We start from the raw sequence: 27,992 nt of genomic DNA, 5'->3' as shown, positions 1-27,992 counted from the left end.
AGCCCCACATCAGGTTGTGCTGCCAGCACAGAGCCTGCTTGGGACTCTCTCTCCCCTTCTCTCTGCCCCTCCCCAGCTCGCACTATCAAAAAGTAACAAACAAGTCTTAAAAAAAAAAAAAAAGGAAAAAAGAATGTAGAGCTTTACTTATTTTTTGAAACCCCACCTATTGCCTTCACTAAGCATTATGCCAGGCACATTATGTACACTATTTTTAATAGTGGTCCAATCAGAGCCTGAGTATTAACATAACCACCCCTCAGATGGACAGAAAGAAAAAGCCACTATAGTAACAGGCAGTGGGGAAAACATGAAACTGAAGTTGCCTAAAAGCCAAAACATTCCTCAGGGCCTTCATCACAATCTGAGGGCTCAAAAGGCCAGGCCCTTTGCTGGGCCTGTTTACAGTCACACTTAATGACAAGGTCACAGACAGCACCACTGGTCAAGGCTGAGGGGCACCTGGTAGGACAAACTTTCAGGAAGTTATTCCCTAATAAGTATTACTATTTAATAAAAATTAGTAATAAATATTAGAAATAAAAATTACTATTAAGAGATGACAAAACAATATATTGGTCTTAGAATAGCACTGGAAAACAATCATGAAAAATGCCTCAGGTCCTATTTGTACGCTCACAAATTCTAGTGCAAAATGAAATACATCCTGTGAGTTTTCAAAATGCAGAGTAAGAAAAATGGAAAAAAGCTGCAGAGCACCAAATCTGTATCTACTCGCTTCAGAATATGTAAAAATGGAATTCCTGTCTTTAGGAACTAGTTAACATTCTCTTGGAAAAGCATCAGAAATGGTTAAAAGTCACATATTATCTGAAATATGAACCTAAATTACCAAACCCTGACAGGCATTTCGAACATTGCCTATTATAAAATTGCCAAACAGCCTGGTCTTTGCCATGGAAAACAGGTTCCTCTGGTTCTAAAGTCACTAGAGCTTTAACCAAGACAACAAGCCAAAGGCTCAGACACCTTCACTCCATGTGCAATGGGCTGGAATAACCTGCTGTCACCTGCTAACAAGGACATCATAGGAATTTTAGGCTCCCAGGCACTACCAATTTCATTTAACTCTACAGGCTTAAGATAGTATCTAATTCTCCAAAAATGTATAGTTGTAGCTGTGCCTACTCTAAAAAAACTAATAAACCATTTCAAATATTCTGAAAACTGGAGAACATACCATAACACAAGTGTATCTACTTCTCAGCATTAACAAATTCTAACCTTTGTATACCCCTTACTTCAATCCCACCTTCTCTCTCTCTCCCCTGAATAAACAACTGCCTTGAACTTGGTGTTTTCTTTTATTCATGTGTTTATACACAGATTAAGTTTACTTCTAAAACAAGCAAAAAGAACTTTCCTAGGAGTCTAGCCTTTGACACGCTTTTTACTCCCATGGGTGCTACAGACTAAAGAACCCTGACTTCTTTATTTTTTTTAATTTATTTTTTAAGTCTACATCCAAGTTAGTTAGCATATAGTGCAATAATGATTTCAGGAGTAGATTCCAGTGATTCATCCCCTATGTATGACACCCAGTGCTCATCCCAACAAGTGTCCTCCCTAATGCCCCTTGCCCATTTAGCCCATCCCTCCACCCACAACCCCTCCAGCAACCATCAGTTTGTTCTCTATATTTAAGAGTCTCTTATGTTTCGTCCCCCTCCCTGTTTTTATATTATTTTTGGTTCCGTTCCCTTATGTCCATCTGTTGTTTATATTATTTTTTTTAATTTTTAAGAGAGAGAGACAGAGTGCTACCAGGGGAGGGGCAGAGAGAGAGAGAGAGAGAGAAGGAGAGAGAGTCACAGAGTCTGAAGCAAACTCCAGGTTCTGAGCTGTCAGCACAGAGCCCAATGTGGGGCTTAAACTCACAAGCCATGAGATCATGACCTTAGCTGAAGTCAGACACTTAACCGACTGAGCCACCCAAGTGCCCATTTTGCTGATAGCGCTGCTATAAACATTAGAGTGCACGCGTCCCTTCGAAACAGCACACATGTATCCTTTGGAAAAATACCTAGTAGTGCAATTGCTGGGTCGTAGGGTAGTTCTATTTTTTAATTTTTCAAGGAACCTCCACACTCTTTTCTAGAGTGGCTGCACCAGTTTGCATACCCACCAGCAGTGCAAAAGGGTTCCTCTTTCTCCACGAACTCACCAACATCTGTCATTGCCTGAGTTAATTTTAGCCAATCTGACTGGTGTGAGGTGGTATCTCATTGTGGTTTTGATTTGTATTTCCCTGATGATGAGTGATGTTGAGCATCTTTTCATGTGTCTGTTAGCTATCTGGATGCCTTCTTTGGAAAAGTGTCTACTCATGTCTTTTGCCCATTTCTTCAATGGATTATTTGTTTTTTGGGTGTTGAGTTTGAAAGTTCTTTATAGATTTTAGATACTAACCCTTTATCTGATATTTCATTTGCAAAAACCTTCTCCCATTCCATCAGTTGCCTTTTAGTTTTGCTGACTGTTTCCTTTGCTGTGCAGGTTTTTACATTGACGAGATCACAATAGTTCACTTTTGCTTTTGTTTCCCTTGCCTCCGGAAACATGTTAAGTAAGAAGTTGCTGCGGCTGAGAACAAAGAAGTTTTTGCCTGCTTTTTCCTCTAGGATTTTGATGGTTTTCTGTCTTATGTTTAGGTCTTTCATTCATTTTGAGTTTATTTTTGTGGATGGTGTAAGAAAGTGGTCCAGGTTCATTCTTCTGTATGTTGCTGTCCAGTTTTCCCAACATTTGCTGAACAGACTGTCTTTATTCCATTGGATATTCTTTCCTGCTTTGTCAAAGATTAGTTGGCCATACATTTGTGGGTCCATTTCTGGGTTCTCTATTCTGTTCCACTGATCGAAGTGTCTGTTTTTGTGCCAGTACCATACTGTCTTGATAATTACAGCTTTGTATTACATCTTGAAGTTGGGAATTGTGATGCCTCCAGCTTTGTGAACAACCCTGACTTCTTGCTTCACTGTATGCCTGAGATCAGGCCAAAAAGCCTGGGATCATCTCACAAGCCTGAAGTCACTCATAAAATGGTCCTTTTCCTCCCACCCATCTGTTTATCTAGAGCAAAGCTCAGAAAACATTTTTTATACCTGGCCAAATAGTGAACACAGCCAGTATTTGCTTTGCATGAAAGTATGGAAACCAACTTCTATGACCTTTAAACTTGTTTGTCAAAACATTAAAAATTGTGGGTTAAAAATGTATAGAATGAACAGTAAAATTAATATTTACTTAGTACAATGTGGCTAAAACATTAGAAACTTGAGAATTAAAGTGTTTAAATTTCTTTGCAAAAAAAAAAAAAAATTACCAAGAGTAGCTTGAACAGTGCTTGTGATGGTCTTTAGTCATATAACTTCTGATAATGGAGCAAGCATCGTTTCAATTAGTCTTAGTGAACTGTCACTTTCTAGGTTTGGATCAGCTCCCAACATTTTATCCTTTCTCTTTCAATATCACAACTGCTCTGAGAGTTGCTTTACTTTTTGTGGGTTTTTTTTTTTTTTTGCCAGTGGTACTTCCACTGGAACATCATTGTTTTTGTCACCACTTTCCTTGTTTCTGTTGATAAGTGGACCCTCACTAGGCTTCTCTGGCTGCACATCCAGTCTTCCAAATCAAGGCAGTTTCAACATTCCCAAAGTAAGCGAGTTCTTCTATCACTCCACTTACACTCCATTGGAATTTTTTGTTTTTCATTTTTTCAATGTTTATTTATTTTTGAGAGAGAGAGACCAAGTGTGAGCCAGGGAGGAGCAGAGAGAGAGGCAGACACAGAATCCAAAGCAGGCTCCAGACTCCAGGCTCCAAGCTGTCAGCACAAGCCCGATGCGGGGCTCGAACTCATGAACTCGTGAACGGCGAGATCATGACCTCAGCTGAAGTCGGACGCTCAACTGACTGAGTCACCCAGGTGCCCCTGTTCCACTGGAATTTTGCTTCCAGCATTACCACTTTTTCTCTTTGCTGCACTTTTCATCTTTTTTGGTCAATTCCCTCTATTGATTAACCACAGGTTAATCAACTGTAACACGGGTTTATTACTGGGAAACAAGGAGGCAAGAAAACCACATGATTTGCTGTGTGTGTAAACTGAGTAACAGATATACAGCGATCAATCACCATGCATATATGTCATTTACATAGTGATCTGTGACCGAAGAGCTGAAACTTGTACTTTATCCAAGTACCCAGGGTTAATATACTGTGGTAACTAAAATCCGTGCATGTCAAAAACCATGCAAAGCAGGGATTGCCTTTATTTCAGACTTTGTGGGTCACAATCTGTTCTAACTACTCAACTGCAGCATTGTAGCATGAAGGCAGCCTTCGACAAACATGTAAATGAATGACCATGGCTGTCATTTCAGTAAAACCTTATTTATGGGCACTAAAATTTTATTTCATGTAACTTTTACTGATTCTTGATTTTTTCAAACATTAAAAAATGTAAATAGCTCTTAGGCCATACGCAGGCAGCAACCATGATACAGTTTAATCTCTTCTTTAGAGAGTGTTTATAAAAACACCCAGTTCAGATTTTCCACCCTGTCATTATAGAACTCAGCAAGCCTTATACGTGCAGTCAGAAGCTATCAAATAGACTCCTAGGGTTCACATTTCTTATAACAACACTGACCATGCATTCCTCAGGTTTTTCCTTTGCCAAGAACACTGTAGCATACCCTCCCATTGCTAAAAACAGCACTACTCTTTCCATTAAAGCAACTTAAAATTCTAAAGACAATGATGAAAGAGAAATTACCTGCTATAATAATTCTCAGACATTTGAAAATCTTATTTTACACACAAAAAATAAGAGCACAGTTCACTCCTCAGTATCAAAAAGCAAAGAAAGCAATCAAGAGTCATTTAATCCAAGTGTTTCAAACAACAGGGGCATCGGTTACCACATTCCCAGAGGGCTTGGTGTTCACAGACCTACAACAGCTGAAAATTCACCATCAAGACATCTTATTTGTGCTGGTTAAGTAACTTGTAAGACATGCACATAACAGTGCTGTTAAAGACAGGCAAATGTGTGTGTGCTGGTATAGAAAAACGTCTAAGACTGAGAAGGAGAAAAACAGGAGAATGGTTTATGTATTGTAATTGCTTTCTAAACTTTTAATTTAGACACGTGTATGAATTTACCTTTAAGGAAAGGAACTGAAGGAGGGAGAGAGGCTTTTCCAGTTTTTTTCCATCCAGAACACACAGTGTGAGTATTCTAATCTTGTGAATACGTTACTTTTTGCTGTTGTTAAGGGTCAGCAATGGTTTTTTCAGGATAGTGGAATATGGTCCCTGCTGTGTAAAATTTTCAGTTAAAGGGGCACCTGGGTGGCTCAGTCTGTAAAGCGTCTGACTTCGGCTCAGGTCATGATCTCACGGCTTGTGAGTTTGAGCCCCACGTTGGGCTCTGTGCTGACAGCTCAGAGCCTGGAGCCTGCTTCCGATTCTGTGTTCCTCTCTAGTTCTGCCCCTCCCCTGCTCGTGTGTGCGTGGGCGCTCTCTCTCTCTCTCAAGAATAAATAAAACATTTTTAAAAATTAAAACAAATAAAACAAATAAAAATTTTGGTTAAAAAATTTTAAACTACATGAGAAATAAAATTGAATGTGCTAAATTCCTTAGGATCTTGAGCAGTATGAAGCAACAAGTGTTTGGTGAATAGCTATTGTATGTAAACAGGGTCACCATACAATGTACCCTCCAGATGAGGACATTTTTCAGAATGAAAGGGGGCATTCTTAATAGTCACTCTGTGACATAAAGTGGCATAAATTGGAACCCTCCAAGGTAAACTGGGCTGAGTAGTCATCCCTAGAAACCATTGACTGAGGATGCGGTCTTTTGCCCTTCAGGGGTTTATAATTAGAACAAGGCTCGCTTGGGCAGAAAAACAAAAGTCAAAAAAATCACATAACATAAAATATTTCAATCACATTACAAGCACTGAAATTCAAAGGGCTTGTAAGCCAACACAAGGTACAAAGGAAATGACCAAAGGTTCTGGTATGGGGAGTGACACATATGAAAGTCATTTGGAAAAAGTGTGTAGGACAGATCCTCATTCTGGTAAAGGATCTACGTGTGGAGGGATCCCTGGCTGCCATTATTATCCACTGTCTTACCTAATGCAGTCTTCCTAACCTCCCTGTTTTTTTCTCATTCATAACATGGGAACAACAGTACATTCAATAAACACATACTAACCTAACAATAAAGCTGGAAAATGTATAAACCCCATATTCTTTTTTTTTTTTTTTTTTTTTTTTTTGAGAGAGAGCCTGTGTGTAAGCAGGAGAGAGGGACAGAGGTGGGGAGGGGAGAAGGGGAGGGAGAGGGAGAGAGAGGAAGAGAATCCCAAGCAGACTACACACTCAGCGAGGAGCCCAACCCCACAACCCTGGGATTATGACCTGAGATGAAATCATGAGTTGGATGCTCAACCAACTAAGCCACCCAGGCGCCCCTAAACCCGTATTCTTTAATTCGGCAAGCCACATGTTCACTGATTTAGGCCTGGCTGGTTTAAAAAAAAAAATCCTGCAGATTTTAGAAGCTTGGAATATATAAATGGAAGAATCTTGGGGGGCTCAGGAAGATAAAGCAAAGCTCTGATTGTGAATCCAGTGTATCTGTGACATAGTAAGAGATAGATTTAGTCACTGCCCCCCGCCCCCCCAACTGCACCTTCAGACACAGAGGTTTCTAAAATCCTTGTGGTTTCTTGAGTGCTAGGAGCACCTTTGTTCTAGTAATTGGTCTTTGGCCTGGGTTCCTGACACATGAGTTAAGACCCTGGTAATCTCTGGAGTGATAATGAGATGACTGGTGGCTGGGGGGCCCCTATATAGCTTCTGGATGGGGGCTGGTTTTCGGAAAGACAAAGGCAAGATTGAAGGGTTGGAACTTTCAGCCCCACCCTCATCCTCTAGGAAGAGGAGGTGAAAAGGAGTTTGAGTTAATCAATCATGCCCACAGGATGAAGCTTCAGTAAAAAAACCCTAACTGAAGGGGTTAGGAGAGATGGGTTGGTGAACACATCATGTACCAGGAGGGTGGCTCACCCTAAACTCCATGAGGACAGAAGCTTCTGTGCTGGGGACCCTCCCAGACTTTACTCCAGATCTTCATCTGGCCATTCATCTGTATGTAAATGTATCTCCTGGAGTTCTGTGACCCATTGTAGCAAATTACTGAACCCAAAGGGGTTGTGGGAACCCTTGATTTATAGCAAGTAGGTCGGAAGTACAGGTGACAACTTAGGACTTTCAACTGAAGATGGGGGGAGGCAGTCTTGTGGGACTGAGCTGGTAATCTTCGGGGTCTGTGCTAACTCCAGGGAGTCGGTGTCAGAAGTGAGTTAAATAGGTGTTCACTTAGAACTGGAAAACTGCTTGATGTGGAAAAGCCCATTCATCTGGTGTCAGCAATACTCTGCAGAAAACAGGAGAGTTTTCTCTTTAAAATCCATTTCGTTTAGGGTAAAACTAAGAATGTGAGCAAGAGAACTATCTTGAGGACATTATAAATATAACTCAGCCCAAGATGAAGTGAGGGTCTCTCTGTGTGATTTACACATGTTCTGGATATAGTTAGTATAAAAGTGTTTTTCGGCAAATTTGTTAGCAAAAAGTCCCCTTTTGTGACATCTAGACTTGTATCGCCTGGTCTGGAATGCACTATTAATCTTGAGGCTGCTTTGACAGCAACTTGTCTGGGAAAGGGCATTCACTCACTGAAACTTGAATTCACTGGTTAGCAGTAAAGTAAGGAGGCTCAGTCAGTTTCTCCTCCATAGGCTCCACTGAGATACATTCTGCGGGTGCGGACGGATGCAGTTCTTAACAACTCAAATGGGAGGAATATCTTTGACACACGGACCAAAAACATAAACAGTGTTAAAGATTAAAGGAGTTTTGTATTCCATTATAAGCACAAAGCTTTGAATAAGTAGTAGATATTATATTTTTATGAAGGCCAGACCAATAAAGGGACAGTGGGAATGAAGATAAAAAAGAATGACACAGTTCACTAGAAAGTCCAACCGATGCGACCCAGGGATAAGGAAGACCAGAAGTACAACCTCAAGCTGGAGTTGATCAAACCAACTCAACCACCATCACTCCTCCCTTTGTTTCTCTGCTGTGTGACCATTTCCATGCTTAAAGCGACACCATCCCTTATCTGCACCCATAGTAAGACAATGGCAAACTATCACATGGATCAAAGTCCTGCAACTCCACATTACTGGAGATTAAGAGTTCAGAGCCTGGGGAAAATAAAAAAACAAATGCCCTGGTTACCCATTTGGACCTTCAAGTATCTTTTCACCAAGGAATGAGAGAATTTTAAAAGTTCTGTGTAAGTGGAGAAGTACTGAATATCAGAGATGAACTCTTGGCTGTTTTAATTCTATCATGCCAAATTCCAAAGTTGACATTTATTCTGTGACCAGCCTTATTTGAAAGTGATCTATAAATCCACGTATTTTGGTTAGCTGGGCAGGTTCTACATACTTAAGTGCTTCTGTTTTCAGTACAGAAAACTACCCATCTCCTCTAGGTTTGGGTGCCTGGAAGTTGTCATTATTAGGATAAGTAATTCAGAAACTTCAAAATAACTGCTAGGTGTTTATAAGGAAAGAACATTTACAATGACAAACCCAACTTAAATTATAAGACTCATAAAATCTTGTTTTAGATATAAAATCTTGGTATTTTAGATATAACATTTTGATACATAAGTTTACATTTTATAAACACCAACACCATGCAAACCACCATTCCTACCCACTGTCACCTCATATTCATCACTCAAACAAGACTATAAATTCTACCCTTACCTAAATCTATAACTAGAATCACAGTAGCCCATCTGAATAACTTGGAAGGAAAGTTTCAATGTCTTTAATGGGTGGGACTCCCTGTTAATTCACATTCAGGGAGGGGCACCTGGGTGGTTCAGTCGGTTAAGCATCCAACTTCAGCTCAGGTCATGATCTCACGGTTTGTGAGTTTGAGCCCCTCATCGGGCTCTGTGCTGAGAGCTCAGAGCCTGGAGCCTGCTTTGCATTCTGTGTCTCCCTCTCTCTCTGCTCGTCCCCTGCTCATGCTCTCTGTCTGTCTCTCTCTCAAAAATAAATAAACATTAAAAAACAATTTTTTTTAATTCACATTCAAGGATTCTTAACATTTTCTGAATAGTGGTCCATTTTCACATATTGATCAAAACTAATAAATCCTCTTAGAACGGTTTCTCAATTTTTTTCCATTATCACCCCCTAAAGACCTTTTTAGAAATGTTTCCCTAATCACCCCATTAAATTTCAATACCATGGACATACCGTATATTTATTTATGTGCAGTGGCCATTTGAAAGGTCACTATTGATAAAATCTAGTATTTTTTCACCTGCTTAAGGGCATGCTCTAGACTCTAAATGACAGACGTAAAGACACACACAAAATATGACCTATGAACTCAAGGACTTCAGAAGCCATGGACCCAGGACCCTTTTGGTGAGATCCATCTCAAATACTAGTGTGTAAAACAGCTTAAATTCTTGCCCTCATCTCAAAAATGGATTTCTAATAATGGAAAATGTACTTCAAATAATTTCAAAGTTACCAGGACTCAGCATCCATGTTCCAGCGTTCCTTTTCAGTTTTCAAAAGATCTTGTCAGAAACAACACGTGAAAGGACATTGTGACCAGGACTGCACAAAGACACCCATAATCCTCATGCTAATACTTCTGGGGTCATCTGTGAAATCTGCCTTAGTCATGTCACCAGTAGGCCACCGGGCTTCCTGGGGTTGATGAAGTCACTTCAGTGTGACCCCTCCAGGCTTCTCTCCCCTCTCACATGAATCACGGGCTACCTCACCACTCAGCTAGCCTCGGTCTAGCCTCAGCACGTAGCAGAGGCTCGGCTGCCAGGCCAACTACCTCAAGACAAGCCTGAGAGTTGCAATGACTTTGGGGATAGGTGAAATGAGGAGTGCTCCAGGAGCCAGGTGAAAGAGAAGTTTGCTTTCTCTATCACAGGCCAAGCTCTCAAATGCTGACCAGAGCAAAGGAATGTTTCTGGTGGAAAGGGGCTGCATTGCCCTCAGTGGACCTGAAAGTAAGGCCCTCATTGTCTTTAGAGACTGTTATCATTTGTATCTCAAAGGCCATGTTTTCAATACTAAGACACACCAAACCACATCTTACTGTTCTTATAGTACTTGTCACCACATATATATTCACTGTTTATTTACTGTATTGTCCTCCTCGCCGAGGTAGGTGCCATGGATCAGGAGGTCATTTGTTTTGTTCAGTGCTATTTCCAGCGCCTGAAATTACTGTACCTGGCACTTGGTAGGTGTTCAATAAATACGTCTTGAATAAATCAATGAATAAATATTTCAGACTGTCCTAGAACCAAACTGTCTTGACAGCAAGCAAAACAAATGCTTCTTCTGTGAAGGGCAAAAATACAAGACGCTACTCTGGAGAACCCTCAGCTGATCACCAACACTAACTGCACGTTAGCTCCCATCTGTCAGACCTCCAACCACTCAGTTTACAACCATCCATGGGGGTGAAGAGAAGAGAAAGGAGTGGTGACTAATAACATGCTTACTGGAGAAGTGCTGGAAAGTTTGTCCATTCAGTCAAAGTTCTGGGGGAACTGTAATTAACCCAAGAGGTTGATGGAAACTGAAGATCACTTGAAAGTGCAGTGGAGGCTCTCAAATGAAGGCTGCTGTACTTTTCTCTAGTGGAAATTCCCAAGAACAATCAACAAAGGACTATGAGCCCAGTAACCATTAATGTGAGTTCTGATGCCCACGTTCAGGCCTAAAGTTACTGGCAGCAGGAACTACATTTAAACTTCCCAAAGGAATTGCTGAGGTTCTATTCTGAAAAGGAATACACAGTTGACTTTCCTCTTTATGATTTTCTTAATAACATTTTCTTTTCTCTCGATTACTTTATTCTAAGAATACGGTATTTAATACATATACAAAATATGTGTTAATTAACTGCTTATATTATTGATAAGTCAACAGCAGGCTATTAGTAGGTTAAGTTTTGGGGGAACTAATCAAAAGTTCCATGTGGATTTTCAACTGTACCCTGTGCTGGTCAAGGGCCAAATGTATTATCTGCCCTTGTACTGATCAAAATTAAAATTACGTATTTTGGGGCACTCCACGTAACAGGATTTATCACCTAGGACGATATTTAAAAAATCACACACATATGTGCCCACCTGATAAGGGCTTTTCCCTTGCTAACAGCGATGATACACACACACACCACACTGTACAATTTATAAGGAGCTGTTATTTTCTTTGATCTCCATTTACTAAGTGTGGCACATATTTTCTTTAATATTTTTATGTATTTTTGAGAGAGAGAGAGAAACAGTGAGTGAGAGAGGGAGAATCCCAAGCAGGCTCTGCACTGTCAGCCTGATGCAGGGTTCAAACCGTGAGATCATGAGCAAAAACCAAGAGCCAAAATCAAGAGTCAAACACTTAACCAACTGAGCCACCCAGGGGCCCCTAAATTGGGCATATTCTTAAGATGGGGGGCGTGGTGTCACAACTCAAATGCTTAGAGATACAGTGGGCAGGCCAAGTGCATAAAGACTGAGGGAGACTAGTCTATGTCCTTTCCAAAGGAGCACTATAGGTGCTATGTGGGAACACTGACCTGGTGCTGCTCATCTTCACATTTTTCAGGCAGAGCCCCAAGACAAATTTTTCCATAAAAAAATTCCCCAGTTCTAGAAACTATACAAGTCACATAAAGCCTGTTTGAGGCCTCTTGGGAATGAACAGTTTATAATCTGTGTGTTTTCCACGGCAGACTGGCACTCTCCCTGACTGCTAGAAATACCCAGAGCAGCACCAGCTCTTCCCCACCTCCATCGGCAGAGGTCTGGAGCCAGGACACTCTCTGTCTAGCCTCCAAGTGTCACTACATCCCATGCCCCTTCCTATCCGCCCTCCAACACCCAGCACCTACTCAACATTGTCAGTCTTGAAACCACATGACACTCCCATCACCTGCTTATCACATCAGCCACAGACTCCTGAATTACCCCCCTTGTCCCCATACATCCTGTTTTGTTCCCATCTCTCTTCTCCCTAACTCCCGGGGTTTCCAGAACTTAGCAACTACTGTAAGCAAAAATCTTTCTTTTCCTCAATCTTCTTTCTCAACATTCTCGTCACTTTCTTACTCTAACCAAACTCCGCTCTACCCTGAGGACATGCCTTCTCTTGTGCCCTTCCAAGAGTAGGGCTCCTTGCTCCTGGAACTGCTTCTACACCATTCTCCTCCTGCCCTCTCAAACCCTAGCTATTTTAATCTCATCATTAAAGTAGATTATACCCCACCCTGTGTATCACCTGCTAACTGAGATCACTACTCCTCACTTCATGACTTCAGCTCTCAGTTCACTGTCTTCCATGCTGCCTCTCATTCTCAGTGATTTCCCTACCCAGGTAGGTGACCCTCGAACCATCCTGGCCTCATACTCATCTAGTGGCACCTATGCAGTTGCAAGTGGCTGCAGAAACACCTCGCTCTTAGTGGAAGACCTTGCTGCCTGAGAAAAATCAAAGCAATCAGAAGAAAGCAGGGTGGGGAATCAAAACTACCTCCTGCCTCAAATTAAACTATCTGAAAGCTTTCAAACAAACAGAACTTCAGATAAGCAAGGTCGTTAGTTCACACAGCCAGACAGCAGTACTTGTGAAAGGTCAGGAGGTCCAGCCATCTACAACAACCAGAAAGGCCACTGGGAAAAGAGAAGGCGTGACTCTGTCAATGACTATTGTGTGACCTGAGGCAAGACCTGTAACTTCACCACCAAACCAGGTTGTTTCAAGGATTAAACAACACACGGGAGCTCAGAGTAAGCAAGAAGTTAACCATAAACTCAGTTTTGAGAAAATCCAGGCCAGGTAACTGGAAGGCACATCCTAACATAATCACATCACTGAAAAAAGTCCAGAAGTACTGTCAAATTCTAGCTCAGATTGCAAGAATGATCAACGCTTGTATTCTTGATTCCTTAACCTACAGAGTTAATCCTCTCCCACCAACCCTTGATATCCCCGTTAGCTCATTTTTCCTGCCTCCAGTGTAGGGACATTAACAGTCTTCTGAAGTCACCACAGGTGATGACTTGGTGTGCACACATACTTTCTCTCCTTCCCACCCAAAATGCTGGCCTATAAAGCCACCTGGCTCCTCCCGACTTCTCCCACCTCTTATCCTCCACCAATTATCTCCCCACCCCACCCCCTCCTGCTCCAGCTATGATGGTTCTCTGTCTTTTCCTTGAATACCCCCAGGCTTGCCCCCCACCTCAAAGCCTTTGTACTCCATCACCTCCAACTGGACTCTCGTCCACAAGGTTCTTGTGTGGCTGCTGCCTCCTCATTCATGTTAGGGCTCAAGATGTCACCCTCCTCAGCGAGACGTCCCCCGAACACCTGAGCTAAGCAGCCCCCATCATCTTACATCATCCTGTTGTGTACTTCACCTTGTTCATTTACTTCTTAGTAACTTAATACTATGGTGGCTGCTCTTTATCTATTTTTAATTTTTTTTAACGTTTTTATTTATTTTTGAGACAGAGACAGAGCATGAACGGGGGAGGGGCAGAGAGAGAGGGAGACACAGAATCGGAAGCAGGCTCCAGGCTCTGAGCCATCAGCCCAGAGCCCGACGCGGGGCTCGAACTCACGGACCGTGAGATCGTGACCTGAGCCGAAGTCGGACGCTTAACCGACTGAGCCACCCAGGCGCCCCGGTCTTTATCTGAATGTTTACCTACTCACTGTCTCGGTTCCCCCCCCCCCCCCAACTAAAATATAAGCTCTCCAAGTGCAGGGACCTGGCTTGTTGGAAGTTACAAATGTGCCACTGGTGCCAGCACCATCCCTGACATATAGCAGGGGCTCAGTAAGTTTTGCTGAATCAATGAATTCTTCTTTCAAAATTGTTCCCCCCACCCTCCCCCCCCAAAGCCTGGCTGTCCTGGTCTGAAGCAGTTGAGATTATAACACTTGTTCAAAAAGACGTTTCAGGCCAAACTTCCGTAAAATGTAGAGGTTTAACACTGGGCCTTGTTCTCCGCCAGCTTCTAAGGACCAGTTTCACAAACCCAACCCCAGCTTCTCAATGCCAATACTCTTCTTATACCAAAGGGCCCAGTCTTGCACCCTGGTAACGTTTCTCCCCTCCAACATGTTTGCTTTGCTTCTCCTTCCTTTGAAATACCTTTCTTTTCGGAGGCGCTCTACTGCAAATTTCTCGGGAGGCTGTCGTCCGATATCCAAAGAGGTGGGCGAGGGGGCTTTTTCCCAGAGGCTAAAACTGCGTCACCTAATCCAACCCCCACCCTCTCAGGCCTGGCCTCCCTGGGCTTTTCTGGGCCATGGAACTTTCCTCTGACAGGAAGTGGCTGGTCTTCTGTTGAGCCTCTCACCCTTTTCCTGTTGGCCAGTGCCACTCCTTCTTGGTCAATAGCCCTAGTCTCCTCCCTCACCCGCAGGAAACTTTACCAACCCCGGCTCCGCCGCCCGTCCTCACTCCCAAAGGCTCCCAAACCTCTTCCCCAGACTCAATCTCCCACAGCCGGCTCCACCACGCCCCGCTTCACCAGGTCGCCCCCAATTTCCTCTCCCAGCAATTCGCCCTGATCATACCTTACCCAAGGCCCTTCGCACCCCAACGCAGCCGCCAGACCCTAATGTCCCGCCCTCGGCCTCTCAGCCTCCCGCTCCTCCCAGGAGACCCTCCCAGGCCCTCACCGTGGACGCTACGTTCTCCGTCGGCCGCCTCAGCCCCGAAAAGGAGCAGCGAGGCCAGCAGGGCGAGGAGCACCCCGCACCGCCTTGGCCCACACAGCTGCGCCATGACGGGCTCCACCCGGCAGCGCAGGCGAAGCCTCAAGCGGCTGGCCGTTAGGGTCTCGCGATCAGGTGCGGGAAGACCCTTGCCGCGCACGCGCACTGGGGAGCCTCGTGTTCAGGTGCTGGCGCTCCCAGAGGGTCTGCGAGGGCTCCCCTGGCGCTCCCGCCGGCGTCTCCGGGACTGCTCCTTGTCGGACCTTCGGTGCGCGGACGGTCCGTCCGCTACGCCCACGACGCTTCAGTCCGCCTCTCTCTCGTCCCTTGCCTCCGGCGACACTTCGCCGACTCTCCCACCGTTCAGACCCCCACCACACCCACAACCGCTGGTGGGCGGTAGAGCCAATGGCGGGCGCCTTGAAGCAGCTCCCGAAGGTGGCCGGCCGGGGAGGGGGCGGGGCGCACCTGGCGAGGCGGAGCACGCAGAGCGCAGGCGCAGGGAGCAGGCACCTGGGCGGCAGTCCTCCTCCCCCGGAGCACCTGCGCTGGCCCCAGGATTGGGGGAAAGGGGCAGGGCTTGCGTCGGCTCCGCCGGGGGTAGGACCTAGCAGGTGAGGAAACGCAAGCCTGCTGAGCCCCGAGGCTCCTGTTACCTGCTCCGAGGTTTGGTGACGTCCGAGTACCCTCGCTCCTGGGCTGGGCCTCGGGGTGGGAGGAGAGGGTGCAGAACCTGTGGTTCCAGGCTTGGAAGCCCGCCTCGTTTCAGCCCCCCTTTGAAGGCGAGGAATTTACTCCTGTCTAAATGCCAGCGGTCACTGAGCGCCTACTTGGCGCGTTACTGGAAATACGACAGTGACCACGTCAGACTGGCCCCTTCCTCACCAGACTGGAACAGCCGAGAGTAGCGATGGCAGAAGTATAGGGTGGGGGAGCGATTAGAGTGGGGGAGTGACGGGGAAGCGCAGACTGAATGATCAGGGACTGGGGCGGTGGAAGTGAAAAGGCAGCTTTGATAATGAACCCTTGAAGGATAAGAAGGGCTGACGGACGAACATTCCACATTGCAAGCAACAGGAACAGCGAACGCAAAAGTCCTGAGGCAAGAAAGACAACAGTGCCTTAAGGGATACAGGGCTACTCCCACTACTCAGCCTCCCTCCTGTCATAATAATATGTGGAGAGCCTTAATTAGGTTATCAAAATGGTGTTTACCTTAAGCAGTTTTGTGCATTTTTTTCTAAAGATTTTAAGTAATTTTACCCAACTTGGGGCTCGAACTCACAACCCCAAGATCAAGAGTTCCAGGCTCTATTGACTGAGCCCGCCAGGCGCCCCCACTATTTTCTTTACTGTATATATATATATATATATATATATATATATATATTTTTTTTTTTTTAATGTTTATTTGTGTTTGAGAGAGAGAGAGAGAGAGCAGGGGAGGGGCAAAGAGAGCCAGAGACAGAATCTGAAGCAGGCTCCAGACTCTAAGTTGTCAGCACTGAGCTCCATGCCGGGCTGGAACTCACAAGCTAAGAGATCATGACCTGAGCCGAAGTCAGTCGCTTAAGGGACTGAGCCACCCAGGTGCCCCTATCTTTATTTTAAAAAATTTTGTTGGGGGGCACCTGGCTGGTTCAGTTAGTTAAGCGTCTGACTCTTGATTTCTGCTCAGATCATGATCTTTTGGTTCATAGGTTCAAGCCCCACATGGGGCTCTGCACTTACAGTGCAGTTCATTCTCTCTCTCTCTCTCTTTCTCTCTCTCTCTCTAAAATAAACAAATAAATTAGGGGCACCTGGGTGGCTCAGTCGGTTAAGCATCCAACTCTTGATTTCAGCTCAGGTCATGATCTCATGGTTCGTGGGTTGGAGCCCCATATCGGGTTCTGCACTGACAGCTCAGAGCCTGCTTGGGATTCTCTCTCTTTCCCTCTTTCTCTGCCCCTCCCTGCTCATGTGTGAGCTCTCTCTCTCAAAATAAATAAACTTAAAAAATTCTTTGCCCACCATCTTCTTTAATCTCACAGTGAGGTCCTAGCACCCAGGGTCAAGAATCTGAATGTGAGGACAAAGGTCTCTCTAACACCCAAATCCCCGACCCCCATCCCATCCCACTAAGGCAGACCTTGAGCTGGAAGACAGGACTATGGTGAGAGTTGAGGCTGGAGAGGAGTCACAGGTTCATTCATCCATTCATTCACGTATCTGTCTGTTCATTCCGCATATTCACTGAGCACCGACCATGAGCCAGGTACTGCTGTAAATGCTGGAGAAGATACAAGAGGGAACAAAGTAAAATTCCTGCCGTGGTGAAACTCACTTTGTAATGTTGGTAACAGTGGTAGAACTAGCATATTTGACACCTGGAGTGGATAACTTTTTAAACAATTTTTTAAATGTTTATTTATTTTTGAAAGAGAGAGAGAGTGAGCGGGAGAGAGAGAGGAAGACACAGAGTCCAAAGCGGGCTCCAAGCCCCATGCTGACAGCAGAGAGCCCAACAAGGGGGCTCAAGCCCATAAACCACTAGATCATGACCTGAGCCGAAGTCGGATGCTTAACCGACTGAGCCACACAGGCGCCCCGTGGATAAATTTTTATACCTCTTCCTCACTACCAGAAAATTATTTCAGTAAGAATCATGTAAGAATCACCATTTTATATGTTCTTTAGTTTTAAAATTAACAATTGAAAATGAATAAATTTCAATTTGAAAGATATTACTCAATTCAGTAAAATATTTCATTTATGAATGAAAATTTTCACTTACATTGCATTTTGCAGTTCATACCGATTCACTATTTTAAACAAAAATTTCAAAAGAATATGTAGAATGACAGAATAATTTCATCTTTACAATCATTGTGCTATCATTTTAGTTTCTAATCTATTATCACTTAAATGAAAGATTATGTAGAATCACAGAGATTGGAGACTCAAACTGTACAAGCCCAAATGATACCAAATTGTTATGAACTTACTATCAAAATGAACCTGAATCTTCATATGGCAGAGGTCAACTGTATACCTGGGAGTTCTCTCTATATATTTTAAAATTATTTTTAAAATTATTTTTAACTTTATTTATTTATTTATTTATTTATTTAGTAAGTAATCTCTACCCCCACTGTGGGGCTTGAACTCATGACCCTGAGGTCAAGAGTCCACATGCTCTACTGACTGAGCCAGCAGTCACCCTGGGAATTCTCTAACTTCTTCAGAATTTTGTAGCAAACAGATGTTGGGTAGCCCCCATACTCATGGGCTGTATAACCCCCCTCCCCTCAAGGGTGAGCAGGACCTGGGATTTGCTTCTCCTCAATAGAATATGGCAAAGGAAGTTCATGATTATACTATGTAAAACTCCTTTTTTTAATGTTTTTTTTTTTTTGAAAGTGGGGGAGGGAGACAGAGGATTCCCAAAGAGACAAAGTCGGACACTTAACCGACTGAGCCACCCAGGCACCCCAAGACTCCTTTTTTTTTTTTTTTTTTTTTTTTCCCAAGACTCCTTCTTAGTGGACTGGAGAGAGAGACTCTCTTTTGCTGGCTTTGAAACAAATAAGCTGCCACATAGAGGACCTATGGAGAAAGTTACATGGCAAGGACTTCACCTCTAGGAGCAAGAGAGCAGCACAAACTGATAACCAGCAAGAAAATGAAGACCTCATCCTGATTAGGTCAAGCAATTGGAAGCAGATCTTTCCGCAGTTGAGCCTCCGATGAGACAGCAGCCCTGGCTGGCACCTGGATTATAGCTCAGTGAGACGGTGGAGCAGAGGGCCCCCCTAAACCATGCTTGGCCTGGATCCACAGAAACCACGAAACAATAAGTTTTAAGCTACAAAGTTGGTGGTAGTTTATTATGTAACAATAGAAAACTATTACGAATACAATGTTTACTAAAGTATACAGTAATAAAAATATCTTAACTGGAAGCCTTTTATTAAAACTCAACAGTAATTGTGTCAATTGTTCACAAGTAAACCGATGAAAGATTTTTGGATTATTTTGCAGGATTCTTTCTATCGCTTTATTCTACTGCTTAGAATTTGTCAGCGCATGGTGTAATAAAAACTGGGCCAACTTTTGGCCAGTTTTCATTTATTTTTTAAATTCTCCGCGGACAGTGCACCCCCTTTCTGCCTGTACTCTGGTAGACCACACCTATTGCCCTTTGGCACATCAGTTGCAAAACAGACAATAAATAAAATGAGTACATTGTATACAATGCTAAAATGTAATGTTACCGATAAAACAGAGCCAGGTGAGGGGCACGGGAGTTAGAATATAAGATAGGGTGTCAGACAAGACCCTACTGCACAGATGACATTTGAGGGAGATGAAGGAATGAACCCTGCTGATATCACGCTCAGGAAGAGCTTCCCTGATGGAAGGAACTATTAGGGCAAAGGTGTGAGATGGGACCACACTTTATAGAGGCTGCTTTTAAACAACAGGTTCCAGCAATGGAAACTTGATCAAGGCCAAAGGGCCCACAGCGACCACCTGGCTGAGAATACCGAAGGGCCCATCGGGAGACGCACCTCAAAATACCCGTAGGCCCTACCTGACCAATGGGCTCCTGACAACCAGGCACAGTTACTAAGAAAGAGAAAATTCCACGTGTCCCCATACCTCCTCACCTTCTCACTTTAAATACGCCCCCACCCACTGCCTCCTTGCAGACAGCCTCTCCTCTGTTGTCCTGACCCCTGCTCCCTTGGGGCCTATTCAATAAACTTCTGTCGCCTTTGTTCTGCTTCAGGTGAATCCTTTCACCTCTGAGCCACTGGCTTCCACCTGATCCTTGCCCCACATTGGGGACCCCCATCTGATGCAGAGAGACACCCCATGCTTGGCAGAGCTTTGAATGCCCCAGGACAATGGGGAGCTATGGAGAGTTATTTGTTTTTTAATATAACAGCTTTATTGGGATATAAGCCACATACCATACAATTTACCCTTTTAAAATGTACAATTCAAGGGTTTTAGTATGTTAATAAAGTTATGCAACCAACCCTACAATCAATTGAGAAAATAGCATCATCCTCAAAAGAGACCCTATATTCGGCAGCAGTCGCTCCCCTTCCCCACCATTCTGTCATCCCCGGGCAACCACCAATCTACTTTCTGTCTGTAGATTTGCCTATTCTGGACATTACAGATAATCATACAACATGTGTATGATTTTGAATCTAGTTTCTCTCACTTAGCATGTTTTTTTTTTTTTTTAATGTTTATTTTTGAGAGGGAGAGAGGGAGACAGTGTGAGCAGAGGAGGGGCAGAGAGAGAGGGAGGCACAGAATCTGAAGCAGGTTCCAGGCTCTTGAGCTGTCAGCACAGAGCCTTATATGGGACTCAAACCCACGAATGGGAGATCATGACCTGAACCGAAGTCGGATACTTAACTGACTGAGCCACCCAGGTGCCCCTCACTTAGCATGTTTTGAAGGTTCATCTATGCTCTAGCATGTGTCAGTACTTAATTTCTTTTTTTTAAATGTTTATTTATTTACGTATTTTGAGAAAGCACACAAGACAGAGCATGGGGAGGGGCAGAGAGAGAGAGAGAATCCCAAGCAGGCTCTGTGCTGTCAGCACTAAGCCAGATGTAGGGTTCAATCTCACAAACTAAGGGATCATGAACTGAGTCGAAATCAGAAGTCAGGTGCTTAAGTGACGCAGCCATCCAGGCACCCTAGTACTTAATTTCTTTTTATTGCCAAATAACAGTCCATTGTATGGATGTACCACATTTTATTTATCCATTCATCAGTTGATGGGCTATATTGTTCCCACCTTTTGGCTATTATGAACAACGCTGCTATGAACATTCCCATACAAGTTTTTGTGTGAACATATGCTTTCAGTTCTGTGGTATAGTCCTAGGAGTAGAATTGCTCAGTCATACAGTAACTCTTGAGTTTTACCTTTTGAGGAACTGCCAGACTGTTTTCCAAAGTGGCTGCACCATTTTACATTCCCATCATCAGCGTATGAAGGTTCTGATTTCTCTGCATCTTTGCCAACACTTGGTATTTCCTATTTATTTATTTAGAGGTGGGGAGGAGCAGTGAGAGAGGGAGAGAGAGAGAATCCCAAACAGGCTCCAAGCCGTCAGCACAGAACCCAATATAGGGCTCCAACTCACAAACTGTGAGATCATGACCCGAGCTGAAATCAAGAGTGGGATGCTCGACCAACAGAGCCCCCCGGGGCCCCTTAAAGATTTTGTTTTTTAGTGATCTCTGCACTGAACATGGGGCCCAAACTCACAACCCCGAGATCAAGAGTCATTCACTCCACTGACTGAGCCAGCCAGGTGCCCCCCCACTTCTTTATTTTACACACAAGTCAGGGGCCCCTGGGCGGCTCATTCAGCTGAGGATCCAACTTCGCCTCAGGTCATGATCTCACCGTTAGTGGGTTCGAGCCTCACATCGGGCTCTGTGCTGACAGCTCAGAGCCTGGAGCCTGCTTCAGATTCTGTGTCTCCCTCTCTCTCTGCCCCTCCTCCCCCTCTCTCTTTCTCTCAAAAAATAAAAAACATTAAAAATGTTTTGAGATACAAGTACCTTATCAAAAATATGATTTCCATTTTTCCCCCATTCTGTGGGTTGTCTCTTCACTTTCTTGATTATGTCCTCTAAAACACGAAACTTTTTAATTTTGATGATGTCCAGTTCATCTATTTTTTCTCTTGTTTCTTATGCTTTTGGTGTCATAGTTAAGGAACCATTGCCTACTTATGGATAGTTTTAAGCAGGGATGGGGCATGGCCAAACTTAAGTTTTAAAGTATCATTTTTGCTGCTTACAATTAAAAGTGGGAATACTGGGGGTGCCTGGGTGACTCAGTCAAGCTTCCTACTTGATCTCGGCTCAGGTCATGATCTCATGGTTCATGAGTTCAAGCCCCACATCAGGCTCTGCATTGATGGTGCGGAGCCTGCTTGGGATTCTCTCTCTCCTTCTCTCTGCCCCTTACCTGCTTGTGCACTCTCTCTCTCAAAACAAATAAATAAACTTGAAAAAAAAACTTTAAAAGAAGTGGGAATACTGGTGGGGCACCTGGGTGGCTCAGTTGGTCGAGCATCCGATTTCAGCTCAGGTCATGATCTCATGGTTCGTGAGTTCAAGCCCTGCATTGGGCTCTCTGCTGTCAGCACAGAACTCACCTCAGGTCCTCTGTTACTCCCCCTCTCGCTGCCCCTCTCCCACTCATGCTCTCTTTCTCATTCTCAAAAATAAATAAACATTTTTTTTAATTTGAAAAAAGAAGTGGGAATATTGGTGAAGTAACGGACTCCTGTGATCGCCCTTGTTAAAATTGCAACCCCGCCCTCATTCCATTTCCCCTTTTCTGCTTCATATTTCTTCATAGAACTTGTCATATTCTAATAAGCTGTATAATCGTGCTTACTTATTGTATTTACAGCCTGTTTCCACCACGAGGATATCAAGTCCCTGAGGACTGGGCTTGTCTTCTGTTCTCTATCTCTAGTGCCTAGAACAGTGCCTGCTGTGTGTGTGTGTGTGTGTGTGTGCGCGCGCGCGCGTGTGTGTATACTACTGAGATTTTGCATATATATATATATATATATATATATATATATATATATATATATATAAAGTTGAGAGGACTGAAGGGAGCAGGTGCCACCTCCCTGTGCACAGGTCACCAAGAAACCCGTAGGGAAGGGTATTGGGGAGGAGCCTGGTAATAACTTGAGTGGTTATTTTTTTTTTTTAACGTTTATTTATTTTTTGAGACAGAGAGAGACAGAGCATGAACGGGGGAGGGTCAGAGAGAGGGAGACACAGAATCTGAAACAGGCTCCAGGCTCTGAGCTGTCAGCACAGAGCCCGACGCGGGGCTCAAACTCACGGACCGTGAGATCGTGACCTGAGCCGAAGTCGGCCGCTTAACCGACTGAGCCACCCAGGCGCCCCTAACTTGAGTGGTTATTACCCATCTGGATGCTATCGGGCTTAGGGAGCCTGATATGAGAGAGAAGCTAACAGATGACATGATGTCAAATGAATACACACTTGTTGAATAGAATGAGTGAATAAATGAACGAAAGGCTGCGTGGGTGAAGGAATAATTGAAATAACGAACAAATGATGTGCTGTGAGTACTCTAGTTCCATTTTCCCTTGCAGAGAAAGATGGCACGCGGGCTCCTGCACCGTCCCTTGTAATCGCCAGGGGGCGCAGAAAGGCCGGGTCCCCAAGAGCCTGTCCCAGGACCCGCCCCCCCCCCCCCCCCCCCCGGGAGCCCCAGCCGCGGGAGCCCCAGCCGCCGGGCCCCGGCCTGGGACTCCGGGATCGCGCCCATACCTAGACCGTGCACGGCTGCGGGCTTTACTCGGTGCAGAGACCAGTCCCTGCGCTGCAGGCGGGGAAACTGAGGTCCGGGCGCCTGGGGCGGAGCTGGCCCCCGGGCGAGCCCGAGCCCCCGCCCCCGGCCGGCCCCGCCCCGGCCCGTAAGAGGCCCCCTGGGCGCCTGGCGAAAGCGCACAGTGCTGCGCGGGGGCCGGGGCCAGGACCGCGATGGCAGCTCAGCGGCTGGGCAAGCGGGTGCTGAGCAAGCTGCAGTCTCCGTCGCGGGCCCGCGGGCCGGGGGGAAGCCCCGGGGGGCTGCAGAAACGTCACGCGCGTGTCACCGTCAAGTATGACCGGCGGGAGCTGCAGCGGCGGCTGGACGTAGAGAAGTGGATCGACGGGCGCTTGGAGGAGCTGTACCGCGGCAGGGTGAGGCAGGGAGGGGGATGGAGGGGGGGGGGGACCGACAGACCCCGGGCCCGCACCCTCTACGCCCTTCGGGTCTCTGGTTGCTTGTGCTGGCCTCGGTCACACAAGAGCACGCACGCACGGGACCAGGCACTCATGGGACTCCTTGGCCCTAGTGTCTCCCCTCCATGGCACTATGCTTGTGGACACGGACACACACTTGGGTCTCCAGAGATGTGTCCAAACACCTGGGGAAGGCCAGTGATTGAGCGCACGGGGGGTGAGGAGGCAAAGTTGCAGAGCCTGAGCGGCCATATCTGGGGAAAAGTTGGGGGAGGGGGAGGTCTTAAAGCCAAACATAGATATGGTGACGGGGAAGATACTAAGACGAGGAGACGCACAGCAAAGGAAGCAACAGCATTTACAGACGTGCACAGCGACAAGTTAGAGCCACTAGCAGACACAGCAACAGAAGCAACAGCCAGGTACAGACATACAGACTCTCAAGGACACACGCTGTGGTCACCTGCAGATCAACGTGTGCTGTAATTCCAGGCACCCACAGGCATCCTGGCACAGGCCACAGCCCCATGCAGACACACAGTTACAACGACAACCACACAAAAGAGCTCCGGTTACAGCTCTTCATAGATACACAGTGTAGCAATTCACAGACGGTCCCAGCTTCACCTACCCCGGGACACCAAACAGTTCAACTAACAGCCACCCATTTTCTCCTACAAGCAAAACCAATAACCACGTGGCAAACACAATGGCAGATGCGACAGCCACTCACAGACATAAAATCACAGGAATGACCGCTACACCCGGACAGAAAACCACAAAAGCGACACAGGTAGAAACAGATGCCCGACGGCAGAAATTACCGCCGTCCTGTCCGTGGGCACCCGGGGCCGAAGCTACCGCCCGAGGTGTTGACGCAGAGGCTGCAGACAGACATTTCACACGCTGGGCTGGAGTCTCTGCTTGAAGTCAACACCGTGCAACACAAAAACGCAGTCACGGGGACCTGATGGTTGTGTCGCTGCACCGGCAGGACGCATAAACACTCCTCAGCACGGCTTGGAGGCGGAAGGAGCCATGGCCCCTCACGGTGACGTGGGGCCCTTTTGTTCTGACATGCGGGTAGGCTCCTGGAAGTGGACAGAGAAGTCCAGTTGCCAGCGGTAGGTGACATCCTCAGACAGTGGGAGCTATAGCTGCCATGACACATTGACGATGACACGGCTAAGCCAGAGCCACACGCCTCCCGGTCACGGGACCATAGGCCCCCGTGTAATCCACACACACACACACACACACACACACACACACACATGAGGCCGCACACCTCTGCCTCTTGGGCCGGCCCCAGCCCCTTGGCATCGGGCTCTGGCTCACACGCAGAGCCTCACACAGGCTGTGTGGCACACTTCTAGACTCTCCTTGCCTTTGCCCCTTCTCCGCACACAAACCCAGGACCAGCCAGCCCTGAGGTCCACAGTGAAGTCAGAAGCACTTTGGGTGGGGGAGGAAAAAATCTGTAGCCTCAGGGATCTCTTGCTTTGACAGCTGGATTCTGTCCCCCACAGGGATAATGAGCCTGCATTTGGCTCTTTGCCCCAAGAGGCTATACTAGAAATCCCCCTCTTGGCTGCTTACAGTTGGGCTCGTGGCTCATCCCGCCCGCCCACTCTGGGGGGCTTTGGTGGCCACCTCTCTGGACTGACCAGGGCACACTACTGGGCCTGGGGGCTGCCCTGAGCCCTACCCACCCTTGCTGTCCTCTTGGGCAAGGGGCTGCCCCCCAGCAGGAGGCTCTGGCCTGCCTGCTCCCCTCCCCCACAACTAGTGCTTAGACTTTTCCTTGAAAGGGCAGAGCCAGCCCCTCTCCTGAATCCCAGAATCTGACATTCCAAGACTCGACCAGGCCTGTTTCCCACTATGGGAACTGGGGCCAAGAGGAGAGACCTGTGCCAGCCCCAAGGCTCTCTGGGCCCTGGGGCCCAGGCATCTGAGCTGGTACAGGCCCCTTGGCCTCTGTCAACCCATCTGTCACCCCTCCCCCTCACCCCCCCCCCCAACACCCAGATGTCCCGCCTTGGTGGTGCTGTCCCTGACTGCCACATTGTTGCTCCAGAACACGCCAGCTGGGCCCTGGGGCTGGTGGGGCTTCTCCAGAGCCCTGGACAAAGGCGAGGGAGGGACAGGAGAGGGACCCTGACCACCCCTCCCTCCCTGCCTTAGGAGGCAGACATGCCTGATGAGGTCAACATTGATGAATTGTTGGAATTAGAGAGTGAAGAGGAGAGAAGCCGGAAGATCCAGGTAGGTGGGGGTGGGGTGGGGGGGGAAAGCTGCCGCCCCAGCAATAGTTACCAGGTTTATTGAGCACTTAGTATGTGCCAGGCACTGTTCCAGTTGTTTTGCACTTAACTCATTTTATCCTCACAAATCCTGTCAAGGGTTTATCATCTCCGTTTTGTTATTATCACTATAATTATCTCCCATTTTCCAGATGAGGAAAATGAGGCCCACAGAGATTTAATCACTTGCTCGGGGCCCCAGCTCAGAAAGAGCAGAGCTGGGAGTCAAGGCCAAGCAGTCTGACTGCTCTGACCTTGCTGTCAGGACCTGTGCTCTCCCAGAGACAGGAAGTACTGTGTGACCTTCTGGCCCTCTCTGGATTCAGAGCGGGTCCTGGTGCCAGTTTCTGGACTCTACCCTAACGCCCTCCACCACGCCCCCTCCGCCCCTCCTTGCTCTGTAAGACCCTTGGGCCACGTTCCTCTCTTGAAACCAGATGGGAAGTCCACCCTAGAGTCTGACTTCCTTTTGTCTTGTTGCCTCGGGGCTTTGTTGGGAAAGAAGGGGCTGGAGGGGATTAGGTGCTAGTCATTTACTAATTTCTCTTTTTTTTGCGGGGGGCTGGGGTGTTTAGGGACTCCTGAAGTCGTGCAAGAACCCCACAGAGGTGAGTTTGCCCTCCCACGCGGCAGGCCCTGTTCTGGCCCCCTGCATCCTGGTGGAAAAGGGGGTCCCTGGGGAGGAGGAAAGGCGCTGTCTTGCCCAGGGTCGTCAGAGGGAACTCTGGGGAGCCCTCTGTGTCGCTCAGCCCTTTTCTCATCTCCAGTGGTGTCTTTGTCTTCCTCACCCTGGCTCCTCTCTCCCCATCTGCCACTGGGGCCCCGTTATCTCCTCCCCACTGAGACGCTCCCCATCTGTCTCCGGTTTCTGCCTTTCCTCTGCTGTTCTCTCCTTGGGGCCTCCAGTCTTTGGGCTCAGCCTCTCTCCGGGTATCCCCTACTCTCCGCCCTGGGCTGCTTCTCCCTTCCCCACCTCTGGGGCCCTCCCATCCCTGCAGGCCCTGAAGCTGAGCGGCCCAACCCCTCCCACTTCCTTCCCTGCTTTAAAAGGGAAAAATATTCATGTTTCTCTAAATGGCTCTGGGCTGCCTGAGGGACAAACGTCATTGTGTGTCTGTCTGCCCTGGAGTGAAGGCCTCTGTCCCTGGGGACCCTCCTGGTGATCTCTTGGCCTGTGAAACCTCTTGATGTCTCTCTGTGGCTATTTCTTCTCTGTCCTTTCGTCTCTCCCTCTGCATCTGTCTCTGTCTCTGTCTTGGTCCCAGTTTCTGGGTCTCTGTCTCTCTCCCTGTCTGTGTCTCTATCTCTCCCTGTGTCTCTCACTGTTTCTCTCCGACTCTCTCTGTTTCTCTCCCTGTCTTTCTCTGTGTGTCTCCCTCTCTCTTTCCCAGTCTCTACCTTTCGTCCCCCTCCCTAACTACCCCCGAGCCCTCTCACTGACCAGGTCAGAGGGAATGGGGGCTGGGTGGGTGGGGTTGGCCCCACCCCTCCCCATGTTCTCAGGACCCCTGCCCTGTCCTCAGGACTTCGTCCAGGAGCTGCTGGTGAAGCTTCGAGGCCTCCACAAGCAGCCAGGTCTCCGCCAGCCCAGCCCCTCCGGTGACAGCAGCCTGAGCCCCCTCCAGGACCTGGCCCGGACCGCGCCACCCTGACCTTCTCGCCTCTGCGGCCCCCTCCCTTCTCCCCTTCACTCCACACCGTCCTGGCTTGTTTATAAGTTGTATGTAATGGTTCTATAACAACACCGCGTGCCTGTTTTTCCTCTCCCTGATCACTGGGCTCCCCCGAGCTCCCCCAACACCTCCCTCTCTCCTGCTGCGTCTCCTCGTGTCCCAGCACCTGCAGCTGGCCCGACAGATGGAGGCTCACTCCTCAGCCAGAGAGCATGAGAACAGGCCCTGCTGACCTTGCACCCCTGCCCCCCCCTCCCCCCGGGACTCATCTTGTCATTCCCCACCTCCCCCACCCCGCCAGCC

At 46.8% G+C, this 27,992-nt stretch overlaps 2 protein-coding genes and 1 long non-coding RNA gene across 3 annotated transcripts in view; 2 read left to right on the top strand and 1 right to left on the bottom strand.

The window, feature by feature from the left end:
* Positions 1–15,348, bottom strand: part of SPINT2 (serine peptidase inhibitor, Kunitz type 2) — a 28,530-nt gene extending 13,182 nt beyond the window's left edge. The window contains exon 1 of the mRNA XM_047837117.1: positions 14,870–15,348. Coding sequence (XP_047693073.1) covers positions 14,870–14,975 — 106 coding nt within the window. The 5' untranslated portion in view covers positions 14,976–15,348. The remainder of the gene's footprint in view (positions 1–14,869) is intronic.
* Positions 15,349–15,436: 88 nt separating this feature from the next.
* Positions 15,437–18,849, top strand: LOC125153694 (uncharacterized). The gene is made up of 2 exons (XR_007147538.1): positions 15,437–15,519; positions 18,419–18,849. It is a non-coding gene; the product is annotated as an uncharacterized LOC125153694 (long non-coding RNA).
* Positions 18,850–23,203: 4,354 nt separating this feature from the next.
* PPP1R14A (protein phosphatase 1 regulatory inhibitor subunit 14A) lies at positions 23,204–27,758 on the top strand. Its single transcript, XM_047837192.1, has 4 exons — positions 23,204–23,671; positions 25,898–25,978; positions 26,592–26,624; positions 27,540–27,758. The coding sequence occupies exons 1-4, from the start codon at positions 23,471–23,473 to the stop codon at positions 27,666–27,668; spliced, it is 444 nt and encodes a 147-aa protein (XP_047693148.1). The 5' UTR covers positions 23,204–23,470; the 3' UTR covers positions 27,669–27,758.
* Positions 27,759–27,992: the final 234 nt, after the last annotated feature.

This window comes from Prionailurus viverrinus, chromosome E2, assembly GCF_022837055.1.
Source record: "Prionailurus viverrinus isolate Anna chromosome E2, UM_Priviv_1.0, whole genome shotgun sequence".
Taxonomy (NCBI): domain Eukaryota; kingdom Metazoa; phylum Chordata; class Mammalia; order Carnivora; family Felidae; genus Prionailurus; species Prionailurus viverrinus.
This window is presented reverse-complemented; position numbering and strand designations above follow the sequence as displayed.

Coding starts and splice junctions, on each gene's coding strand:
- PPP1R14A (XM_047837192.1), top strand. CDS start 23,471: ATGGCAGCTCAGCGGCTGGGCAAGCGGGTGCTGAGCAAGCTGCAGTCT. Junction 23,672..25,897: donor AGGAGCTGTACCGCGGCAGG/GTGAGGCAGGGA, acceptor TCCCTGCCTTAG/GAGGCAGACATGCCTGATGA. Junction 26,625..27,539: donor CGTGCAAGAACCCCACAGAG/GTGAGTTTGCCC, acceptor CCCTGTCCTCAG/GACTTCGTCCAGGAGCTGCT.